This window comes from Mustela nigripes, chromosome 14, assembly GCF_022355385.1.
Source record: "Mustela nigripes isolate SB6536 chromosome 14, MUSNIG.SB6536, whole genome shotgun sequence".
In the NCBI taxonomy this organism is placed as follows: Eukaryota; Metazoa; Chordata; class Mammalia; order Carnivora; family Mustelidae; genus Mustela; species Mustela nigripes.
The window spans coordinates 70,265,405-70,291,525 of NC_081570.1; the positions used below are offsets into that span (position 1 = coordinate 70,265,405).

General features: G+C 35.7%; 1 protein-coding gene across 5 annotated transcripts in view; it reads right to left on the reverse strand.

The window, feature by feature from the left end:
• Positions 1–26,121, reverse strand: part of TTLL7 (tubulin tyrosine ligase like 7) — a 145,786-nt gene that overhangs the window by 58,843 nt on the left and 60,822 nt on the right. For all 5 annotated transcript variants that reach the window (XM_059375247.1, XM_059375248.1, XM_059375249.1 and 2 more), the window contains 7 exons: positions 21,672–21,888; positions 16,556–16,720; positions 11,947–12,105; positions 6,731–6,825; positions 4,201–4,348; positions 4,042–4,115; positions 2,892–3,027 (listed from right to left, as the gene is read on the reverse strand). In XM_059375247.1, coding sequence (XP_059231230.1) covers positions 2,892–3,027; positions 4,042–4,115; positions 4,201–4,348; positions 6,731–6,825; positions 11,947–12,105; positions 16,556–16,720; positions 21,672–21,888 — 994 coding nt within the window. The remainder of the gene's footprint in view (positions 1–2,891; positions 3,028–4,041; positions 4,116–4,200; positions 4,349–6,730; positions 6,826–11,946; positions 12,106–16,555; positions 16,721–21,671; positions 21,889–26,121) is intronic.

Sequence of the window (26,121 nt, forward strand, 5' to 3'; positions counted from 1 at the left end):
AGAAAACTATTAAAGACCACTGCTTGCTTAGACAATACTAACAATGTATTCTGAGGTTCCTAACATAAGTAAAAGTAAAATATATGTTAACAGCACAAAGTCGGAGGTATGCTACAATATAACTAAAAGCCAAAAGAGAAAATAAAATAGTATAATAAAAAATAATTGATTTTTCCAAAAGAATACAGGGAGCAACGAAAAAAATAATGAACAGATGGAATAGAGAACAAAGAGCAAGAGGGAAGACATAAACCCAACTATACTAGTAAATGTGTGAAATGACTAAGAGACAGATAGTGTCAAACTGAATTTTAAAGCAAATTATGACCCAACTGCATGGTTTTTACCAGAGATATTTTAAATATAAGAACACAGATGAGTTGATAAATAGATAGAATGATATATCAACCAAAGAGTAACCATAACAAAGAAACTAGTTATCCACATTAGTCACACAACGTAAGCTTTGTAGTCAACTGTAGTCACAGTTGGTAGTTTTAACAATCTTTTTCAGGAATTGCTAGAACAAGTAGGAAAAAAAATTTGGAAAGGATTTAGGATATTTGAACAACACTAACAGCCAAATTTACTTTTGACATGTATAAAACTCTATAAGTAGCACCTGTAGTAGCCTATTATTTTCACATATACTTGGAACATTCACAAGAATACGTACTCTATTGACTTGAATCAAGTATCAATTCATTTTACAATATTAAAATCAGAATGTTTTCTAATACAATGAAATAAATTAGAAATTTTTAACAAAAATAAAGCAAGAAAATTTCAGTGTATAGAAATTAAACAAAAAACTTCTAAATAACCAAATAGAAACCAGAAATTAATTTAGGATGGCAATTAATAAAAATATAATATATGAAAATTGCTAGATACAAGGACAAGATAAAAAAAATCAGATGTTACAATGTGAAAAAATTTTTAAATGAAAAATTTTTTAAATTATATTTATTGGCAACAGCAGCAAAAACAACAAATACTTAAGAATAAATTTAATTAAAGATGTGCAAAAACTATACACCAAAATCTATAAACACAGTTGAGTAATGGACTCAAGTACATGGAGAGATATGCCATATTAGTGGATCAGAAGACTCAATACTATTAATTCCTCAGTATGGTTAATATTACTATTAATATAGATTAGTATTAATTAATATTAATATTAATACAGTGCCAATTAAAATCTTAGCAGCTACTTTGTAATAAAAAATTAATCAAAATTTAAAATCAAGGTGATTCTAAAATGTAAATGGAGGCATTAAGGACCTACAAAGTCCAAAAGCAACAATACTGAAGATAGTGTAATGTTTGTGTGAGAAGAGGCTCATAAACCAATGGGATAGGGCAAGCAAACTGGTGACATTTAAACTAGATTTTGAAGAAGACAAGGAAGAAGGGAATTTGGATTTGAAGCCCATTATGTGACAAGTACTTTAAACAGACTATTTGAATTAACCTCCATTTTATTTTAACCACAAGCCTGTTATAGTTTTAATACTACTATATTAGTGATGAGCAAAGTACTGATCAAATAGTTTAGTCTAAGGTTACATAATTTACACATGGGGGAGCTGGAATTTGAATGTACACTGATTTGCTTCCAAATTCCAAGGTTTTCTAGCAGAAAAAGTGGGGGTAGGGGAGCAGAGTAATGAGAAGATGAACAGACACGGTAATCACAGGAGAGACCAGTACAGAACAGGTGACAGAAAATGAACAAAGGTCTCCTACTGTCTTAATTAAGAAAAACAAAGGGCCACAGAATATAATTCTACTGGTGGAAATGTGTATGTCAAAACAAAGACTTTTGGAGGAAAAGAACATTGAGGTCCACATTATTCCTTCAGCTCCTGTCTCAGGTGTAGCCAGCTTGAAAGTGGCTCTGTACCTTGTTGCAGAATTTGAGTGAAAAGACCATAGCAAAATCTATGAATAATAAATTTTATCATTTTTAATGACTCGATATAATAGGGTATCCAAGAAATGGGAGGTTATCACTGTAGTGAAATGTCTAGTAATAAAAAGTGCATTTTAATGAATCCACACAAGCTTATTTGTCCAGTGAGATTTTAGCAAGCAGAGGCTTAATGAGCACTTGCACACTGTGGATGTCCTCTTGAAATGCTTCCTTTTGAAACTCCAAGCTACCTAGCAAAGAAATGAGATCTGGCTACCTAGCAAAGAAATCATGTATAGAGAAAGAAACATCAAGCCAGCTCCTCAGACATTCCAGCTATCTTAACTGAGGCACCAGACATGTGAGGCTTTCTTGGATTTCTAATCCTTGAGCTTCTAAATAAATGCAACTATGATTCACTCCAAGCAAGCCAAGCTGAAGAACTACTCAGCTGAGCTCAGCCAAGATTACAGAATATGAGCAAATAAATGGTTTACTATGGCAACAAAAGATAACTGATAGATATTTTGAAAAAGAGATTACTCTGTGTGTGTGTGTGTGTGTGTGTTTTAATTACTTCTCATATACCAGGTCTATGCAGTGTATCAGGGGAAAAAATACTGCATAAAGAAGTTAGTTACAATCCAAATAACGAGAGCATCACAAAACACTAGGTTAATTCAATGGATTTTTTTTTTAATTCAGGTACCTATACACACCTCTGTAAGAAGACGTGTTTACTATAATAAATTGATATTACAACATAACACCAACATTCTCTACTGCATAATTTGTCCTGTTAGCTTACTTATGAAATCACTTGGTTGGTTATGAAATGCTAGCAACTGCTAAAATAGAAGGAAAGTGCACCTTAAAACAAATGTTTTTACAAGTGGCTCTAAGGTGGATTGCTTTTAAAAACATATTATTTGGCTTCATTCACTTCTGTCTTTATAAGCATTCATTCCCTTACCTTCATCCTTTTCAAAGGATTATTCAGCTCTCGCTGGAATGAAGCTGCTCTCCCTGAAAGGAAGGTCTGAAATGCAACAGCCAATAAATTCTCATACTTTTCAAGCAGAGTTTTATCTTCGGGAGGATAAATTCGTCTACAATAAATCAGAAAAACCAGTTTGTTTAAAAGAAGCTACTGTAGTGCAATAGCTAAGTTCAATTATACAGATAGTCCTTGACCACCTACTCTCTACCAGTTGCTTCACTAGGTGCTAGAAATAAAGATGAATGCAGCTATAAGAAATTCACACACATTTTCAGCAGTTATTTACACATAGTTTATCTAGAGAATGGTCATTAAACAATGAAGCTCCAGAAAGCACAGTAAAAGGGTTTGGTTGTAGAGCAGTGGTTGGAGAAGAATTGCAATTAGGCATATTGAAGAAATATGGATCTTCATGGGAGAGAGCAGGTGATGAGGAATAATCTGGAAATATGCAATTACAGTGTGGTTACTGACATATACAAGAATGTGGGCATTCATCTTGATATTCTCTTTTGGGATGATGGAATGTGCCTCTCTGAAGAAGAGAAGAAGGTAGAGGTAGAACGAGAAGGATGTGTTCTCAGAGTTGTTGTTGATGGTGTTAAGGCAGAAAAAAATGTTTTACTAAGAGTGTGAGAAGCTCTGTGGCCCCAAGTTCTCCTAACCCTTTATGACATTAAGTTAATGTCAAGCTTGGGAAGGGCAGCACTCTGTCCAAGAACACAAGGAATTCAGAAGGGGTGTCCTCTTTTATCTTGTCAGAGGATACCATGGAGGTGTTTCAGTTCAACACAGTCCACCCCTCTGTATTATCTCATACCTGCCTCCTTTAAACATTTTCATTATTTGTCTGGTTCCTGAATATGCGAGTTTAAACAAAATAGAGCAACCACTCTGAACTGACAGAAAGAAAACTGAGACCTAAAACCTGACATACTACATTATAAGTACATAAGGTCACAGAATAGTATCAGATTTAAAAGATCTCATACAACCACCCATGAAGCTGGCTAGCAGGAATGAAACAAATAGTGCTCAAAATAAGTATAAAAGGTTAAAAATGTAGAACAGTTCTTTTGACACTTTACTTTTTCAATCTATAAGAAAACGGAGGCACAATTACCTATAATTCCCCATATGCCGATTTTCATGTTCTTCTTTTAAAATCTGCTTTCGTAATTGAGCGAGTCTCTCTTTCTAGAAATGAAGAAATTTGACAAATAAAATCTGACCAATGAATTATGCAATTCAAATTGTGGATATATTCTAAAAATTTTCATACCAACTCTTCTTTCCGCCTCTCTAACTGATGTCTCTGCTGTTCCCAGTCTGAGGACCCTGGTAAGAGCCTTTTTATTGAATTTTGACCATATAGTCTCCTTTGAGCCTCAGCTTTTTGTTTGGCCAAGTTTCTCCTTTTATCACTGGTCCTGAAATTTAAAACACAGGAATTCAAGTAAGTCCTGATCTTATCCCTATGAGGAGAATGAGCAGAAGAGGAGACACAGTGGGGCTATGAATCAATGTTTATATATATCCACGTCTGTCATATTCATCTAATCATCCATCATCTATGGGTCTCCTTATATTAAACTGAGGTTCTGTATTCCCAGGAGGTGTGATGGAATACTCTGAGCAATCTACATTCTTTGGGATTTTCTTGAGATTAAAAGCATATATCCTTACAAAATGAGCTTTCAGGTATACATGGAGCCACACTCTAAGTAAAACATTGTGTTGAGAATTGTGCAGACTTAGGGGCGCCTGGTGGCTCAGTGGGTTAGGGCCTCTGCCTTTGACTCTGGTCATGATCTCAGGGTCCTGGGATGGAGCCCTGCATCCGCATTGAGCTCTCTGCTCCACGGGGAGCCTGCTTCCTCCTCTCTGCCTAGTTATGTTTTCTCTCTGTCAAATAAATAAAATATTTTTTAAAAATTGTGCAGACTTGAAAGACAAGTCTAACACATATATGCCCACGGAGACTCCATCTGGATGGAGAGAAAAAGCACATCTATAATGTAAACTTCATTAGCATATGCTGAAAGTGTTAAGAATTGTACTAAATTCTTTAAGTGGAACAACACTAAGAAAAATAAGGAAAACGAATTCTAATTTTCCTTTATTTTTAAGTCTAGAAATTTCTCACTGTTTGAACTATGTATATCTCACTTTTTTTTTTAGATTTTTATTTATTTATTTGACAGAGAGAGATCACAAGTAGGCAGAGAGGCAGGCAGAGAGAGAGAGAGGAGGAAGCAGGCTCCCTGCTGAGCAGAGAGCCTGATGCGGGACTCGATCCCAGGACCCTGCGATCATGACCTGAGCCGAAGGCAGCAGCTTAACCCACTGAGCCACCCAGGTGCCCTGTATATCTCACTTTTATGAAGACAAAAACACCCATAGATTATGTCCTGAACTGGTTGGCAAAGACACGCAAAAAACAAAAACAAAAACAAAATAATAAGGTTTACTTATATAATAATAGTAAATGTAAAAGAAAGTATAGGTATACTGTTTGAATAATCCAAAATATTTGATGCACTTGTGTAAGCTAAATAAACAAAAATTTCACTTTCTATATCTCCTCTATTCATTTCTTTTAGGATAATTGAAATTTCAGTTAAATTGAGGTGAATCATTCTTTGATCAAGCAAAAAAGGGGCCATATGAAAATTTCTTAACAAATTTACCTATCAAAAAAAAAAAAAAACCAGAAAAACAAATTCATGCATTGATCTCTTTTTTTAATAATGCTTTCCATAGAAAGCTACTTTTTAAGCAGGTATCTGCTAAATTCTTGGAAACATTTAAAATAAATAAATTGCTTGGAAGCATCCCACAACTCCTTTAGTGTTCTTTAAATGATGATTAGAATCAATTGAAATAATAAAATCCCTGGGCTTAAATGACCTCAGAGTTCCTTTAATCCAACACCCTAAACACTATTTGAACACTTACAATGGTAAACACCTCACAACTTCATTAAGCAGTTAATTAAACTTCTAACAAATTTCTTTCATACTGAGCCAAAAGCTTTCCTACAATATAACATTTTTTAATATTTGAGATCCATGATCATTTACACTGCAACCAACCTAATAATATTCTGTTGGTGCAGCAATCCCCCTTCCAAGTACATATCCAAAGGAGTGGACATTGGGCTGCAGAGAGATACCTGCACTCCCGTGTTCATTACAGCATTATTCACAATAGTCAAGACAGAGAAGCAAACTAAATGTTCCTCAATAAATGAATGATAAAGAAAATGTGGTATATACGTACAATGGACTATTATCCAGCATGGGGGCGGGGAGAAATTCCTGGCTATGCTTTTCAATGGGACGGTTAACCATGCCTTAACAACAACTGCCTCTTTTTCTGTTTACCCAGGCAGCAAGACCCAGTGGGAAGACCCCTGAACAGAAAGGTAAGAAATCCATGTGTTTGAGGGTTGTTACTTTTTTAACTTCCTGAATGAACTCTGCTTTAATTTCTTCTTGTGAGGTGAGGAAGATAATGTAGAGATTTCCCTCAGGTATTCTCCAATACAACCTTACACTCTATATTGAATAATTATTAACACTGTAATTTACCTATTTACTGAAGATTCAGAACATGATATAGAGAGAAGAAAAAGCAATTTGTAGAGAGGAAAAGATATTTTAAAAGAAAACACTAAATGGGTTTGAAGAATGGAATCAAGAAATTCAAAATATAAAATAAGAAAAAATTACAAGCCAATCCCATGTACAAGTGATTGTTCTATGTCAAAGGTGGTGAAAACCTTCCAAAAGATGGAGGAAACACTTTACCTTATGTTTAGCAGCTTTAGAGCATTTAGCAGCACTCCCCTTTTTACATCATAGTCTATTTTCTGATCAGTTCCAAAGCTTGGAGCACGATTAATCTGAAATTTACAAAGAAAAGATGAGAATAGCCAAATGTTGGTGGCTAATTAATATTCAAAACATATTTGTTAAACTATGTAAGATCCCAAACCAGTAGAAAGACTCTACAATAAATCTCAAGGATCTGCATGGTAGATGGTCCAGTTACTACTGCTGTATCTTCCTTCCCCAACACCCTAGGTCAAAGAGTTTCAAGGAATTGACTGCTCTCATGGCGCCCCTCCCCCTACTGCCTTAGCTCAGGATCTTCGACAAGTATTTGTGCCCTCTCCCTCTCCACCTTCTCCAACCCAACACCTCATGCACTCTAGGTTTTAAGTTTAGGGAAGTTAAAAGTGACTCATCCTGACAAAATTTTAGAATACCAGTATTAGCAATAATAATAATGATGTAACAAAAACAATATGCATGTTACCAATACAGTAATAATTAAATATATTTATTTAGCATATAGAAACTCTCAGTGCCCTCTTTGCACTGCTTCAGATATTCTGGATGATTTCACCTATTGCTGCCTAAAAAAGAAAATTATTTTCTTTCTACCTGGATCAAACAATAAATCATCAATTTTCATTTCCACTGACTATATAACTCAGAAGATATCATTAAATATAACTGCAGATTAACCTCTCTGAGTTTCTCTTACTGTGTAAGGACTCATGGGAATAACCAAGCCATTTGTGGGTATTCTTTTCAACATCATTTCCAGGATTTCATTAAGATGAAAAATAGGAAGTAACAGTAACTGCATATACCCTGAAATCCATTTTACAATACACTACAATACACTACCACCTCAAGAGCAGGAATTTTTGTCTTTGTCTTTTTTGCTATGAAAACATAACTAGAATGGCAAGTGCTTAAGAAAGTTAATTAATTCAGTTGGCTAGAACACTGCTGAGTTCAAAGCTACAGCTTAGCTTCATGACCACCACCAAACCTTATAGCCTATCTCAAAAAAATATGACACCATTAGTCATAGAAGAGGGTTTTCTTATACAATTCTATTCCATAAGAGACAAAATAACCAACAGTATGCATTTCACAACTGGCAGCTCTAAGAAATATAAAAAAGTCGATGTATGTATGTAGAAGCCAAACAGACAACAAAAAGATCACCTGTAATCCCATTAGCCAGTAGATTATAATCCATCTGATAAATGGTGTATTGCTAACCATTTGATAAGTGATAAATTTTTGTTATGCATAGATATTTATAATTTTTATTTTATCTTCCAAATACTTACCTATACTAATAATATTATTCTATAATCCAAGTTTTTAAAAATATATCATGAAAATCTTTCATGTCATCATTTTGACCATGGTATTCCATTTGTAGTGATGTGCCAAACTATATTATGGTTTGCTGATCTCTGATTTAGAAGGTAATGGACATATGATGTCCATGTGATGTGGTCTCAAGGAGAAGGGAACAGCATGGTAACTGTAAGAACATCCACTTACTTCAGGTAAAATTTAAGAAAGGGAGTTTATTAATCTGTTACTTCGAAACTCTAAGTATTTCCACTTACAAGTGTGAAGAAAGGATACAGTAGTATCTTTTATATGAAAAAGTTTTTAAAAATAAAATATTTTCTGTACTATTCTATTCTGATTCAAATCTCTGCAATTTGTTATACAACTAACAATAGTTCTGCTGCTACACAGGACAGGATTATAAATAGAACCAGACATTTAGGAACAAAAATAATATGCATGTTACCAATATGCATGGGTCACTGAAATGTTATCTATCTTTATAGAATTCCTTAGGTGTTCCATTTCAAAATTGCCATCTGGAATTCAACCAGACATATCTGTCCTCCAGGATGGAAGTAACCTCAGACCCTCTGTTACCTATGTCAGGATATTCCCTCAACTACCATGGAAAAGAAATTGGTCTACAGAGAAATGTACCCACACAAGGTAAACTAATATGTGAAAAGGTAGAAAAAAATTTTTTTCAATTCACATTTTGGATTTTTCAAAAGTTTTATGAGAAAGGTAAAGTAAAAAATAAAGACAGAAGAAATTCTGAAAATTAAGGTTCCATTCAGTCAAAATTCTACTCTGGGGTGCCTGGGTAGCCCAATGGGTTAAGTGTTCAGCTCTTGGTTTTGGCTCAGGTTGTTATCTCAGGGTCATGAGATGGAGCCCAGCATCGAGAGAGTCTCTCTCCTACCTCCTACTCCCCTCCCCACTGCCTCTCTCACACACAAATAAGTAAGTCTTTAAAAAAAAAAATCTATTCTGTGATGTTGATGGCTTCTTTGGTTCTCATTTCCTACCCCAATTCTAGAACAAAAAGGCTCAGCAGATGTTAGAGTCTTAAAGTTCAGTAGCTTGTAAATGCATGCAAAAATGAACACTATTGGAAATAAAATTAAGTTAATAAGTATTTTTGCCAACCAAATCATAATTTTATTATCAAAACAAGCAAAATCATTTTATGCATATATCAAAGTATCCATAATAGATTCTATGTTCCAAAATTACCGTTGTTCCCTTGGCCCAGTAACTTATCCCCATCGCACCCCCATTTTTCCTAACCCCTAGTCCCCACTGCACCTTCCACAGCCCTAAGCACTCTGCTCAGATGTTCCCTCCTCTGCAAAGATTTTCTCAACTGTCAAATAAACACATGTACACAGAGAGATTAATCACTCTATTGTTTGTGCTGGTACCCTGTTCCCTACTTTCACTCATAACTATTATTGTAAGACACATATCTGAGGGTGCCTGGGTGGTTCAGTGGGTTAAACCGCTGCCTTCGGCTCAGGTCATGATCTCAGGGTCCTGGGATTGAGTCCCTAATCGGGCTCTCTGCTCAGCAGGGAGCCTGCTTCCCTCTCTCTCTCTCTGCCTGCCTCTCTGTCTACTTGTGATCTCTGTCAAATAAATAAATAAAATCTTTAAAAAAAAAAAAAGACACATATCCGAGTCCCCACTAGACCAGGGTAAGTATTCTGTCTTCTTGGATCACCACGCCCTGACACAAGGACTTGTTGAAATTAATTCATGGGTAATTAAAGTATCAACAGGTTATTCCTATCCTCCCCAATTTCTGTATTTCCCCCCCAAAAAATGTTTCTGTGCTTGAAAACTTCTGCAATTTTGCCACTATGAATCATTACCTGCAATTATTCCAGTTAACTAAAAGTTATCATATTCTCAGATGCACCTTCTATCTTATTCCACTTGATGGTGCCAAAAGGTTTTTAACAACATATGTTAGACCCACTACAATTGCAGCTGGGAGAAAACACAAAGAAGCAAGATCTAAATAAGATTCCTTTAATTATTTTAATATAACAAATCTTTCATTATCCATAGCTGTTGGTTACTGTGAAGTTTCTGTAATGGTTCTGACTGATCTGGAAGTGAAGAAATGAATCAAAAATGAAAATATGTTAATGCAAATAATGTTATTTAGCTCTTGATTATTGTCGAGTTTTTTAATGGTTATTGATCTAGACATGATGAAGAGAATAAAATATGAAGAAACATTAATGCAAAAGATGGTGTTTTGAGCCTTTAAAAAAATACAAAATTCAACCATTCAGTCAATTCTGATACGCCAAACTCATACAAAGCTCATCAGACAAATGCTTTTAAAACCAGGTCAACTAATCATCTGCAGTCATTATTCCCTGATACACTTTCAGTTCCACTTCATGCACATGCCGTCACGTCTTCCCCACCCCACCAAAGACAACGGACAAGCAGCAGGAGCAGGAAAAATGGATCTATAGTTAAGAACAGGAAAGGAAAATTGCAGACAAAGTAGGAAACCTAAGGAAGAACATGTCAGGCCCTAGTAAGATGCAAAGCCAAGTGCTTTCATATATGTGTAATGAAGGAAGCAAAAAGACAAGCAAAATTCCTCACATTTATCTTATTTTGAGGACCCAGGCAAGAGCAAAATTTGAACATCTGACACCTATAGTTGATTGGAAACATAAGATACATTCCTGGAACATAGGAGAATGAACACACACACATACACACACACACACACACACACACCCCGTACGCCCTCAAGCTGGGAAAGTGCTCTTTCTTCAAGATATACTTTGAATCCCTTGATTATCTATCACTCATTCAATTTGCATTTTCAAGTTACAGATGAAACTTCCAACTTCAAAATCATTACCAAAAAAAAGAGATGATCAGCTTAAAATGAAAGGTTCTTGGTGACTGTGCCTTCTACAGCAGTATGTCCCACAGTGAAACTAATCTAATCAACACTGGCGTTAGGTATGTACTGTTTTCCTGGTAAAGTTTCCTAAGCACAGTATTCTGTGCCCATGCATTCTGTGACTCCAGATCTGGGGTCTGAGAAGGAGTTGCTGAATGGGTTAGTACCCACGTAACTTCTAAGTTTGGTTTTTTATTATATTTTTTTTTTTTTTTTTGATGTAACATAAATATGACTGGAAGGAAATATACAAAAATCTTAAACAGAGACTATTCTTATTTTTCCCTTATATCATCTCATCTTTTCCTAATATTAAGTGACCTTTAATAGGAGAATAGTAATGATGACTCTGACCATAGCAGGGACTGGCAGCAAACCCAAAGGAACACAGTTAACAGGCTGGGTATGAGTGGAGCCCCAGGTGTATTACATGGCCTTAAGGGAGAATCCATGCCAGCTGGGGTATGAGGTACTGAATACTGATTCATGAACCAGTGGAGCCTCTCTCTTCTTGGAGAGTTTGAATGGCTGTGGTCCTGGAGCCCAGCCACCCACACAGAGGAAAGACAACACCCAGAAGTCATGAAATGGTAGAGGAAAACAGTGGAGAAAGTAGATAACAAATCAGTAAAAAGTAGATAACAAATCAGTAAAAGCAGATCCATGCATATATTCAAAATTCCTGGCCTAGAAATTCACTCAACATTCGTTTAGGAAAAGTAGTATCAAGCACATACTGGCCCATTCCTGGATCTGTTCTATTCTTCGAAATTTTGTTCTCTTCCTCCCACATGCTCCATTCAAGCCTCTTTCTGCCCAGTTAACGAGCCAGCTGTGCCAAGTACACATTTAAAAAACATTTGTTTGCATGCACAAGGACAGTAGTAACTTCCCTTTCTTCTTAAAAGAAATGCCTTACCTCCAGAAGCCATGGCTTCAGTTTTCTGTCCAACAAAATATCGAATCCCAGGACTTCGAAACAGACACTTTCACTTCCTGGAGGTTGACCGGGTCTGCACATTCGATACGCATGCAGGACATGAGGCTCTGCTACAATCAAAGTCTTTACAACCAACTCCTGCACATATAGTGATTAAAAGAAAAAAAAAAAAAGGTGAAAATGTCTTACAGAAAAGTTTGCATATCTGAAAATAAGGCCTGGACCTACAAACAGCGCCCTGGTCAAGTTCCCAAAGCTCTATGCCATGTGGCCCTGGCCACTGCTCTGATTCCACTTCATGCCCCCCCTGCCCTGCTCAGTACACCCCGCGCAGGCTTGCCCGCTCAGGGCACCTGGCCATAACTGGTTCCTCTTTCTGGAACACCCCTCTTGATAGTCCCATGCCCGGCCTTGATATTCAGAGAGACTTCCCCGATGCTGGAGTCGACAGTAGCCGCTGTCATCCCATGTTGCACCACTTCGCACAGTACAGAATTAGCACATCTTTTCCTTTTTTTGTTGAGAGCCATGGCCTTGTGCCTATGTTAGTGCCTGCCATTTAGGAGATGCTCAAAATAGTTATGAATAAGTAAAAAAGTTGATAAATGTGGCTTCTATCTGTTAAATAAATAAGGCTAAGATCGTACGTTAGCCTTCTCAGAAACCATGCCGAAGGGTTTAGGAGTGGCAGGGAAGAAAAACTACAAGGAGGATAAACTATTTCACAGACAGCATCGAACTTCCACTTAGACAAAAGCTGGAAAGGTGGGATAGAATCGAGGAGCGGTGGGCTCCTTTATGTGGTAGTGATTTTGCAGTTCCTAAGGTTTACCTGAGAAGAGAGTGCGGCCGATTACAGAAATAGCTATCAACACTTTCTGCGAGGACACACAACACTACTAGAGTGAGTTATGAATGCTCATTAAACAAAAAGTTGGTTTCCTGAAGTTTAAGAATAAGTTACGGATTGCGGAAAAGCTGTCTTCCAGGGGTTTTTGGCTTAGAATATGTTTTTTTAAGTCCCTCTCTACAGGTATAGGCAATTTAGCAAGGCAGTTAAGAACTTAGCTCTAAAATCAGGCTTTCTGGGTTTATTCTTGGCTTTGCTTCTTGCTAGATGTACAACCTCAGTTACGTTGCTTTAACTTTGTGAGTCTCACTTTCCCCAAGATAAAGGGGAAGTAGTAGTAATACCTACTGCAAAAGACTGATATAAGGACAGAATGAGACTCCATGTAAAACTCTCAGCATAGTGCCTGGAACAGAGTAAACCTTCAATAAGTGTGAACTACTACTATTATTATAGTTATTCTATCATTCCTCCCAAACCCCACCTCCTGTGTCAGGTCAGAAACAAACATTCTACTACCTGGTGGCAGCAATTTTCACTGTATGAGAGAAAAAAAATGAGAGACAGAAATTAAGTTTGCTGTTACCCAGAACCCCAATCCAGATCATATTTGGGGTAAGTATCAGAGATGGCATGAGAGGTTGTTTTACAAAATTTTCATCAAAATAAAAAATTAACAGTAACACTAAAGGATCTAAAGACGAAAGCCAAAAAACCACTTCATATAAGTCTTTGGATATATTAGTGAAGTCACTGGAGAATAAAGGGAAAAAAGTTAAAATCTTGGCTAATAACTATCGTCTGAAACAACTCACGCAGGGTGGGGAGAGTGAATAGTAATAAACGCTGAATTACAAATCTGTGTTTTTTCTACATAAAACACACATTTGTAAGGAATGCAAAGGCAAGACTGCAGATATATGTGAAAATCAGGAGTAACATAACCAAACATGAATCAAATTCCACTAACGCTTTTGGGAATTTCCAACATAACGGCCTTGCTTTGAAATATGATTTATAGATTTGTACATATATGTAAATATATAAAAAGCATTCAGTAAGGATGGTTTTATGAGTGATTACAATGGTTTAATTTCTGTGGCTTGATTGTCTAGTGATTTCTTATTCATTCTTGACCTGCACAAAAGTATATATCTCTGTGCTACATATGAGGTATTACTGTATGTCAGTTTTCATACACAGTCACTTTTTAGAGAAAGTACCCCCCTAAAAAAAAGGTCATTAGGGAAAAAAGTCCTAAGTTAAATTCATGAAATTTGCAAACTATAACATTAAGATAAAAATTTACTGATTGGGGGCACCTGGGTGGCTCAGTGGGTTAAAGCCTCTGCCTTCGGCTCAGGTCATGATCTCAAGGTCCTGAGATCGAGCCCCGCATTGGGCTCTCTGCTCAGCAGGGAGCCTGCTTCCCCATCCCCCCACCTGCCTCTCTGCCTACTTGTGATCTCTATCTGTCAAATAAATAAATAAAATCTTTAAAAAAAAATTTACTGATTGACACTCTCTTTACCTCCTCCTGTTTTTATATTATTTCATTAACTCATCTTAAACAGATATCTATGATATTTATGATAATAAACTATTATTATTAAAATATTTTTTTGAATTTCTGTAAAATTGGCATTGGTAGAATAAATAAGTAGATAAATAAACACAGCATTATTGTACTCAAAATTCTTGTTTGGATGTATTTAGGTTATCAGGAAGATAGAGTAGAAAGTTAACAAGTTGGTGCGCTTCTTACAAAATTCAGTGGACAAACATTTATGCTGGAGCCCCTGAATTTCTAAAAAGTTTTGAATGTGTTGCCAATATTTACAAATCAAGAGACTTAAGAGTTTTCACTGGCAAATTAGAAGAATGAGTCACACTGGGCCCAGAATACCATGTAGCACCAAAAGGCTGGTGCTGAGTAGTGTCCACACCCTTCAGATGTCTTATGCTTTTCAAATCACCATGGTAAACACCCTATTTACTTCTTTGCAGACCATTTCACTCCTTTTTACTTGTCTAACACCCAAGGGTCTCTGGATTTATGTTTTGTGATACAGAAAATACAGTGTAAAAAATATCAACCAAAAAAACAACAAAAAAATACAATGATGCTGATTTTTCTGATTTTCTTAAGAGAACCAAATTAACTATGAACTTTCATGTCCATTTTCCATGATAGATTTATTTAAATTATATAGTATTTGTCCCCAAAGGCAAGCTAAACCATACTGCATAGCCCTCTCATATTAAGTTCTCTTCTAACTTTGAATACCATTGTGATACCTCTGCTGGGATTAATAAAGGTTATCTTCTCAGATCTGTCTCCTTTATTCTCTTTATTACCATTTGCAATGCCACCCACTGCCATGGCTTTAAGTATCAATCACACCCCAAACCTACACTTTGAACTGCCTGCTTGATCTTTCTACCTGAGAAAACATTTTAAGTTCAACAAGTCTCTACAGGAACTCATTATCAGAGCCTCATGACCTTTTAACAGTTTAGTGCAGGTGTCAGTGCCTCCAGAAAGCCCTTCTCCAATGCCCACCCATAGAAAGCTACTATCTGGTCTTCCTCTACATTCCCACAGAATCCAGTGCATGACTCTGTTGTTGTATGTGTTAAATTACACTTTATTAACAACTTCTATGTGGGTCTTTCCTACCAAACTCCCAAGTTTTTTGAGGATTGGAGCTGTATCTCATAAATCTTCAGATTATCAGCTAGAAACAAGCGTGTATTATGGGTTCATTAAGTGTTTACGGAATGACTGAATGAAAGTAATAAAGAGAACTCTTTTCCCTCACCTATAAAACTCAACTCTAGATTGTCTCAAAATAAATTCCTTTCTACTCTATTTCAGATAAAGCCATGCCCATTCTCCCTATAATTCCTCCTTAAACCTGCAAAGGAATGTCTGACTACTTCTCCCTGATTTTGGACATTCAGTTAATGTCAATGCTGACCTCACTGTCCCCTCTTCTACTGTGGTTAATTTCAGGCCATTCTTTTCACTTAAACTATCTCTAGGTGCCTTCCTCTACCTACTCTTGGTCTGTACTATACCAATATTCAGATTTACCTTTTAAATTCACAGTCATTGGCCTTACTACTCTCCTCCCTTAAAATCTGGAAGGAATGAATCCTTACTGCCTATCAAGTTAAGCCTTGATTTTCAGACCTAAAATTTTGCCTCCACATGTCCTTTCAGCCATAAGTCCCCACAAAATTCCCAAAATACCATATGTGTCAACCTGGGCCACTTACCACTATTTTCATACATCTATACCTTTACTTAGGCTTTTATTTGCACCTAAATCTCCCTCTCTCCAATCCTTAGCAATAGAAATAGCATTTATCAAGGTCTGTCACAATTCTCACTTCCCTCATGAAAATAGTTTATCTGCCCAATCTATGTAATCTGTTCTTTACTTAAAATGCTGATGATGGGGTGCCTGGGTGGCTCAGTGGGTTAAAGACTCTGCCTTCGGCTCAGGTCATGATCCCAGGGTCCTGAGATCAAGCCCCGCATCAGGATCTTGGCTTAGCAGGGAGCCTGCTTCCTCCTCTCTCTCTCTCTCTCTCTCTGCCTACTTGTGATCTCTGTCAAATAAATAAATAAAATCTTTAAAAACAATTTTTTAAAAAAGAATAAAACTCTGATGATCCTTTAAATTAATCTGAAGAAAGACAGTTATAATTGTGAAAATGGTATAATCTTACTGAAATATCACTCCAAAACTTAGCAACATCATGTTGATTTGCTTGTAGGAATTCTGTAAACCACTTGATGGAACGTTTGCTGCCTTTGTTTTCCGTCTCATCCCTTTCAAAACGCTCATTGTGCTTGTTCACAGAGTAGTTTGTTAGATGCATGTATAACTGGGTCTGTAACAAGTAAGAACCAAAGTTGTCATCAGCTATGAAACTCTAGAACTGTGATGTTTCACAGACCATAAAGCAACCAAAGATGAAAGACAATTTTAAAGTTTTAAAATATACAGATCAACAATTTCATGATGATTTAGATAATTTTCAAATTAAATACAATGGCACATTTCTAATAAAAGGATTACAAATGTAGTCATCTACAAAGTTACTTTATATATTATTCAAAATATACCATTAAAAAATTAAAATAATTATATGAAACTGAAATTACACACTGCTAAGCAAGAAAAACAGTTTGTTTTTGTTAATTTGTTTTTAATGTTTTTACTGATAGTTCTCACCTATATTTATTTTGGGAAGAGAATTTTCTAAGAGAGCATTCTGTGTTTTTTCAAAGAAAAATAAAAAATGAAATCTCAAGTAAGTAGCATGAATCAAAAGGCAGGACTACCAAACACAACCTCTGCCTTGCATAGGAACTAGGAAGCCACCGGAACTCATTCACTAGACAGAGCGCACTTTGAATCAGCAAACAGAAGCAGCACACAAGGCTGTACAGAGCCTAAATGATTAACAGTAAATTAACAGTACTCCTTACTGGAGCTGTTATGCCTTAGCCTCTTTACACTTTTATAATTGTTGTTACCGTTATCCTCAAATAACTTGAAAAAGAATCCAAAATTTTAATCCTTTCGTAATTGTCAACTAATACATATCTAATGATTCCTTATCAATCTAGTATAAACATTCATCAAATCTGTATCTTCTACCTTCATGAGCCTATTCCCAGGAGTTACTTTAGAGAGCAATGTTGCATCACAATGAATATATACTTTGTGTACATGATTATTATTTAGGCTTGTTAATAACCAAGTATATTTGTATCATATTTTATTTTCACTACAGTTACTTAGGTCTACAGTATATAATCTTTGAAACAAGTGTGCAGAAGTGATCATTTGAGCTACACGTTGTTTACTAACCCAAATACCCATCACTAATTAAGAATTTATTTTTTCATTCTGGGGCACCTTGGTGGCTCAGGTCCTGATCCCAGGGTCCTGGGATAGAGCCCCACATTGGGCTTCCGGCTCAGCAGGAAGCCTGCTTCTCCCTCTCCCACTCCCCCTGCTCGTATTCCCTCCCTCGCTGTCTTTCTCTCTGTCAAATAAACAAAAATCTTTAAATTTAAAAAAAAAAGAATCTATTTTTTCATTCATTAAACAGTATTTATGGAGCACCTACTTACTATCTGTAGGAACTGGTACTGGGCACTGTGGATACATAGATAAACAAGATAGATACAGTCCCTACCCTTATGAAACTTAGGAAAAAGCTTTAAATTAAGTGATATTTAAAAGAAAGAGCATAAATCTTATGCTTATCTAACTGTAAGTGTTTGACCTGAAGAAAAAGGAAATTAATCGAACTATAGAATTTCCTAGTTGCCAAAATATAAATCATTTTTCAATTTTAAAAAGTTGGAAAATAATTCTTGAGGGGTTCTCCATTTGGCAAGAATTTCTTGAAATAAATAATAATAGCAGTAATAAAAACTCTAGCTATCCTAGTGAAAAAGTCAGTAAAAAATGGAACTGTGCATTTTTCTTAAAACAGGATCTTTGGGGCACCTGGGTGGCTCAGTTGGTTAAGTGACTGCCTTTGGCTCAGGTCATGATCCTGGAGTCTCGGGATCAAGTCCCACATCAGGCTCCCTGCTCGGTAAGGAGTCTGCTTCTCCTGCTGACCTCTCTCCTCTCATGCTCTCCCTCTCTTAAATAAATAAATAAAATCTTAAATTAAAAAAAAAAAACAGTATCTTTGTAAGTAGGATTGGAAATTCTAGTTTCCTATCCACCTCAACAAAAATCCCCTTCTAAGTAGTTCATTGCCAGTTGGACATTGGCCATAAGCAGTGAAGACAGCTATAAACCAAATAGTAACTTGCAAGGAATGAAACGGATAAAACTATTCTCCACCCCATTTTTTAGCATGTAGGCTCAATACAGTGAATTGGGATATACAAAACTTTTCAAGAACCAGCCAAATGTTACATTGGTAGCAAAAATAAATGGTTATTATATTTCAATGCCTGAAATTCTCTGTCTTATGATCTCCTTATATGCAGTTTACCGATATTTAATTTTTAGAAATACACACAGCTCTTCACAAAATACATGCTATTTTAAAAACTGGAAATAGGAAGAAACAAATACACAACAGTAAGCCAGTGAGAAGCATTGATTTATTTTTTCCAGGCTTTTTTTCTTAAGCTTACATTTTACATAATTGGGATCTCACTTTACATAAAACTTAAAATTATATATATATATATATATATATATATATATATATATATATATTTTTACTCTTTCATATCTTAATCTAGGAATTTGATCATGGAGTTGAAAAAGGTGAACTTTTAAATTTTAGAGACCTATTAGGAACACTGACACTTATATAGGAGAAGATCATTCTTTTTACATGTGAACCAAAGCCACAAGATTACATGATCAAAAGCAATTGGCAAAGTGAGACCTTGAGGTTACATTTCCTGACTACCATACTTTCTTTATGATTTCCCAATCTAGTGTATTTAAGCAAATCACATAGACATAATTTAAGATATTAAAATAAATCACTTTATTACCTAAATGAGCTTACAAGTTCTTATTACTCTTTTTTCTCAAAACATGAGTATGTACCTTACAATGTATTATTCATACCAATTATTTTAATTATAAGCTAAGAGCTGACAAGTCTTAAATTAGGCCTATAGCTTGGTTCTCTCTTCTGAACTCTACATTTATGCTATACATCTAAATGCTTAAGCCTAGATCCATTTGGAGGCTGTGCAGGCATGTCAAACCAAACACACGGGCTTCCGGCAAGACCTTTAATAGCCCCTATATTTCCTACCACGGTGAATCATACATCATCCATCCAATTAACCCATGCCACAATTCTTGAGTTTTATCCTTAATTTCTCTCTCCCTTTTCCTCCTGTTCTACAAATCTAACCTGTCAGTACATCAATGTTATCCACATTATCATAAATATATCTTAAATCTATATTCTTACTGTTAGTATAGTCCTTCTGCTACTACTTCAGATAAGGCCATCTTCCCCCTCACAGGTGGTTAGACTGGAAAACAGCTTCTCCCGTACCCTCACCTCTCCCATCCATCTACCTCTACATCCATCTCTCAGATTCCCCACAGATAGACCAAGTCACTTTTTAAGATAAAAATCTCACTTCTTCTTTCCTTCTTTAAAATTTTTCAATGCTTCCCTTCTTCTTAGGTTAAATTCCAAAATCCTAGACATGGCCTAAAAAGCCCTGAAAGATCTGTTCTGTAGGCTCTTCATCCTCATCTCTGAACACCCACCCCGTCATGGTCTGTATTTAGACACACTGAACATGAGTGCTTTCCCCACACACACCATACCTCTGGGCCATTTTTCTCTACAAACTTCCACCCCACACCACCCTGCCCCCAACTTGGCTAGCCGTTCATTATTCATATTTCACTTAACAATCTCCCTCTCTAAACGTTCTCTCCAGCTGCATTAGTGCCTTTGCTATGCACTGCCTTAGCACCCTCAGTGTCGTAGACCATTACACTTACCATCAGGTATTATAATTGCTTATTTTATTTTCTGCCTCCCCACTAGACTGTTGCTTTTGAGAGGTCAAGCACTGTATCTGTCTTGGTCACTGTTTTTCCAAAACCAGCACAATGCCTAGAATGCAGTAGAGTGCAAATATTACTTGGTGATTGAATATATTCACACCTTATGACCTTTAAAGAGATGATTCTTTCCTTTATCTTCCTTTCCAGTGAAAAATTTACAGTTCTCTTATTCTTCCTTTGCCAGGTTTACAACATTTTTCATTAATTGAACATAGCAACGTTTATGATCAGTCATTATGTAATTTTTAAAATATGACTTTCAGTGCAGTTAATTGTGTGCATAACATCGGAGGAGAACAATAACCAGGATTTTGACAAAATGGGAAATGATAATTATAATTTTTACTATAATTAGTAGGTCCAAAAATAGGGTAGAGGTTAACTAAACTTTTAAGTATGGATAATAAAATTTGTGACTTTCATGATAAATTATGATAATAAATTACAGTTGGACCTTCATAAACCATAAACTGCTGTTTTGATTTCCATCAATGTGCTATGCCTATACAAAGGAAATCTTAATGGAAAAATATCTATAGAAAGCTCCATTTAATAGATTTTAAAATGCACACTGAAACTACCAATTTATGTCTCTAATTTACATTTGGTCAGTGTAAATCTACCATCTTTTCTTTTGTGCAAAGTGACAAGTTAATAACTCTACTTTCTGATAACTCTCACTTTCTTTGTTTCATGTACTTTCTCCCACATCCTACTTGTTAAACCCTTACCCGTGATATAAAGCTTGCTCAAATACCACTTCCTCCATGAAAAGCTAAACATAAACTATCCTTCTACTCAACTCCATGATACTCTGTCTGTACTTCTCAATGAGATATTATTTCTATTTATATTTCTAAATAAATCATTTCTATCCAGGGCCAAAGCATCCGCACATGTGTTTTGAAATCCATTTCTATATAGGGTTATTGTATATACACGTGTACATGTCATTTCTATGCAAGGCCACTACATACACATGTGCTTTGAAATCCAGCCTTGTGCTTGCAGACAGCACACAAAGGGAGGGCCCTCTCCTAATTAGCCTGCTGGAGAAGACACCTTTTTATCTTTCTAATTTTCACAAAGCTGTCTATAAATGAGAAGAAGTCTTGTTTATGTACACAATTCCTAACTATAAAAACCTGATAAGGGATACTTTGATTCATAGAATCTTTACATACAGTTCATACTCTAAGAAGTACAAGTTGAACAAATGAATAAAACCATAGATTCTGTCTGGTATCACTTACCAAATTAGACTCATTAGGTGGAATGTATTTCTCTGTTCCCATTCGCACAAGTCCATCATGGTAGAGAAATATTTTCAGCGGATCACATGATGTCACCAGAATATAAATTCGTAAATCAAACTTGTAACCTTCCATTAGAAAAGGTTTTTCAATGTATTCTTGAACAATCAAATGATCCTGAGATGGAAGTTTGTCACCATTTCTTATCAAAGAAATTCTAAGTTAAAAAAAAAAAAAGAATTAAAAGACTAATTTGATATGGGGTCAAGATATTTACAAAATTCCAGGTAATACTCAAGAGGAAAATGGTGGAGTAGGGAATCCCAGAGTCTGTCCCTCCACAAAAGCAATAAACAGCCAAAAGATAGTCAGAATCAACTTTTTTGGAAAACTAGAAACTGACCAAAAGCTTATAACAACCAAAGAGCACTTAATTTAAAAAAAAAAAAAAAAGCTGAATCTATATAAAATGAGCTTTATGGCATTTTAACTTACTCTGGCCCATTCCCCAACCTCAACTCATCCACAGGCTTGAACAATAGCCCATGTTCCCAGTACAGGTCCTGGTTCTGGAGGGAGCAGAATAGACCTTATTCTTGTAGTAGTTTTATTTCTCTTGTTATTGTTGTTTTACCTGTCTGATGGCTCCCTGAAGGAACTCAAGGACCACTTTTATCTTGCCTAATTAGGAACTCTCCTAATGTAGTTGAGGCAGCTACTTGTGGGGGACTGGAGGCGGAGGGGAGGGCAGGGGGCATAGTTGAAAACATTTGAAGACAAATGCATTAGTTCCTGCTGCCTATGACAACCAATAAATGTTGGAGAAAACAATATACTAACTAAAAATATAGGAAAGAAAAACTAAAGTATGAGAATCTTTGGGGAATAAAAGCTTTGAAAAGCTCAGGCATAGGAATCTAGAACACCATGTGCATGCCCACAGCCAAGTGCATGCTCAGGAAAAACTTGAAAGGCCCTAAGCTCTTACCTCTGGTTAACCATCAGGCTCTGCACAAGCATGAAATGAAGACCAGGGCAGAGTTTTAAACTGCCTACTTGAATGCTGAAGGCATATTCCAACATACATATACATCCCTTCTGCAAGGACTGGGAGCTTAGGTTTGGGGGAGGTTTTCTTGGTTTATTTCATTTTGTTTTATTTTGTTTTTTTGGTTGAAAGTGTTTGAGGAGACATCTGTCCACTTACAAGCTAAGCACCCACCCAAAAGAACAGGAGCTTCAGTTCTGCACACAACAAAAAATACAGACTTCACAAAATTATTTCAGAAAGATAACTAAACAAATAAAGAGCAACCATAACAAGCAGCAACAAAAAACCTTTCAGGGGGGAGAATCCGATTTCCAGCGTTGCTACATTATAACATTCAAAATGTCTGATTTCCAACAAAAACTATGAGTCATGCAAAGAAAATTAAAGTATGGCCCATACACAGGAAAGTTACCAATTAATAGAAAGACTTTGGGCTTACTAGACAATCAATTATTTAGATCAACTGTTTTAAATCTGTTCAAAGGGTTAAAGAAAACCATATGGAGAGAACTGAAGGAAACCACGAGAAGAATATCTCACCAAATAGAGAATGTCAATAGAGATAGAAGTTTTTGTTTGTTTGTTTTGGGATTTTTTGTTTTGTTTTTGTTTTTGCTTTTGTTTTTGTTTTTTAAGGAAGAGTGGAGGGAACCAAACTGAAATTCTGAAGTTAAAAAATAACAATAACTGAAACAAAAAAAAATTCATTAGCAAGGCAAACATAAGATACAGGAAGCCAGAAAAAAAAATTAATGAACTTGAAGGTAGATCAATTGAGACTGACTAGGTCTGAGGAACAGAAAGAAAAAAGAATGAAGAAAAATGAACAGAGGTTAAGAGTTCTATGGGACACCATCAAGAATATCAACATATACATAATAGGAATCTCAAAAGAAGCGGAGAGAGAGAAAGGGACAGAAAGAATATTTAAAGAATTAATGGCTGCAAACTTCCCAAATTGATGAAAAACATTAACTATATATCCAAAGAACCCAATTAACTCCAAGTAGGATAAATTCAAAGACATCCACACTGAGACATATTATAATAAAACTGTCAAAAGCCAAGACAGAGAGAATCTTCAAAGCAAGACTAACGCTACTTATCACACTCTTTCGATTCTCAAGAAGATAAATAGCTGATTTCTCAACAGAAACAATGGAGACTAGAGGCAGTAAGATGATATATTCGAAGAGTTGACAGAAAGAGGAAAAAATAGAATAAAATAAAATAACTTGTTAACCAATAATTCTATATCTGGCAAAAAGTATTCAAAATTGAAGAAGAAATTAAGATATTCCCAGATAAAAACTGATAGCTTGTTAATAATATAGTTGGCCTATAAGAAATGTTGAAAAGAATTCTTCTGACTGAAATGAAAAGACACTAGGCAGTAACTCAAATCCACACAAATAAATAAAAAACACCTGGTAAAGGTCACTACATAAGTAAATACGAAAGTCACTATTAATATTTTAGACTTCTAATTCTTTTTTCCTATTTTACGTAAAATACAACTGCATTAAACAGTAGTTATAAATCTATGTTGATGGCACACAATGTATGAAAATGTAATTTGTAACAATAATAATATAAAGAGGGACAGAGCTATATAGAAGCAAAATGAGGGGCTCTTTTGTTTTTGTTTTACTACTGAAACTAAGTTGATATTAATCTAAACAAGATTATTATAAATTGAGGTATTAATTATAATCCCAGGGAAACCATTTAAAAAAAAACTCCAAACAGATTCAAAGGGGGTACATGCAACCTGGTATTTATAGCAGCAATATCAACAATAGCCAACTATGAAAAGAGCCCAAGTGTCCACCAACTGATGAATGGATATAGATGTAGTGTATATATGTGCAATGAAATAATACTCAGCCATCAAAAAGAATGAAATCTTGCCATTTATAGCAATGTGAATGGAGGTAGAGTGCATTATGCTAAGTGAAGTAAGGCAGTCAGGGATAGACAAATACCATAAGATTTCACTCATATGGGGAATTTAGGAAACAAAATAGATAAACATGTGGGAAGGGGGAAAAAAGAGAGAAGGAAAGAGGGGGAGGCAAACCATAAGAGGCTCTTAAAAATAGAGGACAGGGGCGCCTGGGTGGCTCAGTGGTTAAGCCGCTGCCTTCGGCTCAGGTCATGTTCTCAGGGTCCTGGGATCGAGTCCCGCATCGGGCTCTCTGCTCAGCAGGGAGCCTGCTTCCTCCTCTCTCTCTCTCTCTGCCTGCCTCTCTGCCTACTTGTGATTTCTCTCTGTCAAATAAATAAATAAAATCTTAAAAAAAAAAAATAGAGGACAAACTGAGGGTTGATGGAGGGAAGTGGGCGGGGAATGAGCTAAATGGGTGATGGGTACTAAGGACAGCACACATGTATGATGAGCACTGGGTATTGTATGTAAGTGAGTCAAAAAATGCTATTCCTGAAAAAAAATAATTAAAATAATTTTAAAAATTTTAAACTCACAAATATATAGTAAAAGAAATGGCAAGAAAATTAAAATAGCACACAATAAAATATTTAATATAAAAGAGAGTAGAAAAGGCAGAATTGAGGAATGAAAACTATATTAAGACACAGAAAACAAATAGCAAAATGGCTGAAATTAGTCTTTCCTTATCAATAATTACAAATGGATTAACTCTCAACTAAGACTAGCATTGGCAGAATGTATTTTTTAAAAAATGGTCCAATCACACACTGTCTACAAGAGATTCACTTCAGATTCAAAGATACAAATAACTTGAAAGTGAACAAATAGAAAAGATACTCCATGCCAAAAGTAATAACAGAGAACTGGAGTGGTATACTAGTATTACACAAAATAGACTTAAAGAGAAAATTTGTTGTAAGAGACAAGGACAATATGCAATGATAAAATGATAAATCAAAAGATTAAAAGCAGCCTCGGGACATCTGGGTGGCTCAGTTAAGCGTCTGCCTTCAGCTCAGGTCATGATCCTAGGGTCCTGGGATCAAGTCCTGCATCCGGACCCAGCTCAATGGGGAGCCTGCTGCTTCCCCGACTTGTTGCTCTCTCTCTCTATGACAAATATGTAAGTAAAATCTTTAAAAATAAAAAAAAATTAAAGCAGCCTCAGCCATATTTTCTCTGAAAAAATACAATGCAGCAAAAGGACACAGGAATATTAAGTTGCGTAATCTGTGTTCAGCTAACACGTCTACTTCATGGTACCTTACCTTAAAATGTGTTTTATTCATTAATTTAATCACCATGACTCAATAAAGAAAAAAACTTATTTGTAAAGCAAAGAGGATATAATTATTTTTGCTTTAAATGTCTGGCTATTGAAAGAGTAACTATCTTACTATTTTTTTCTCCAAGTCAATTTGGCTCCACTATCAACTGAATTTTATCCT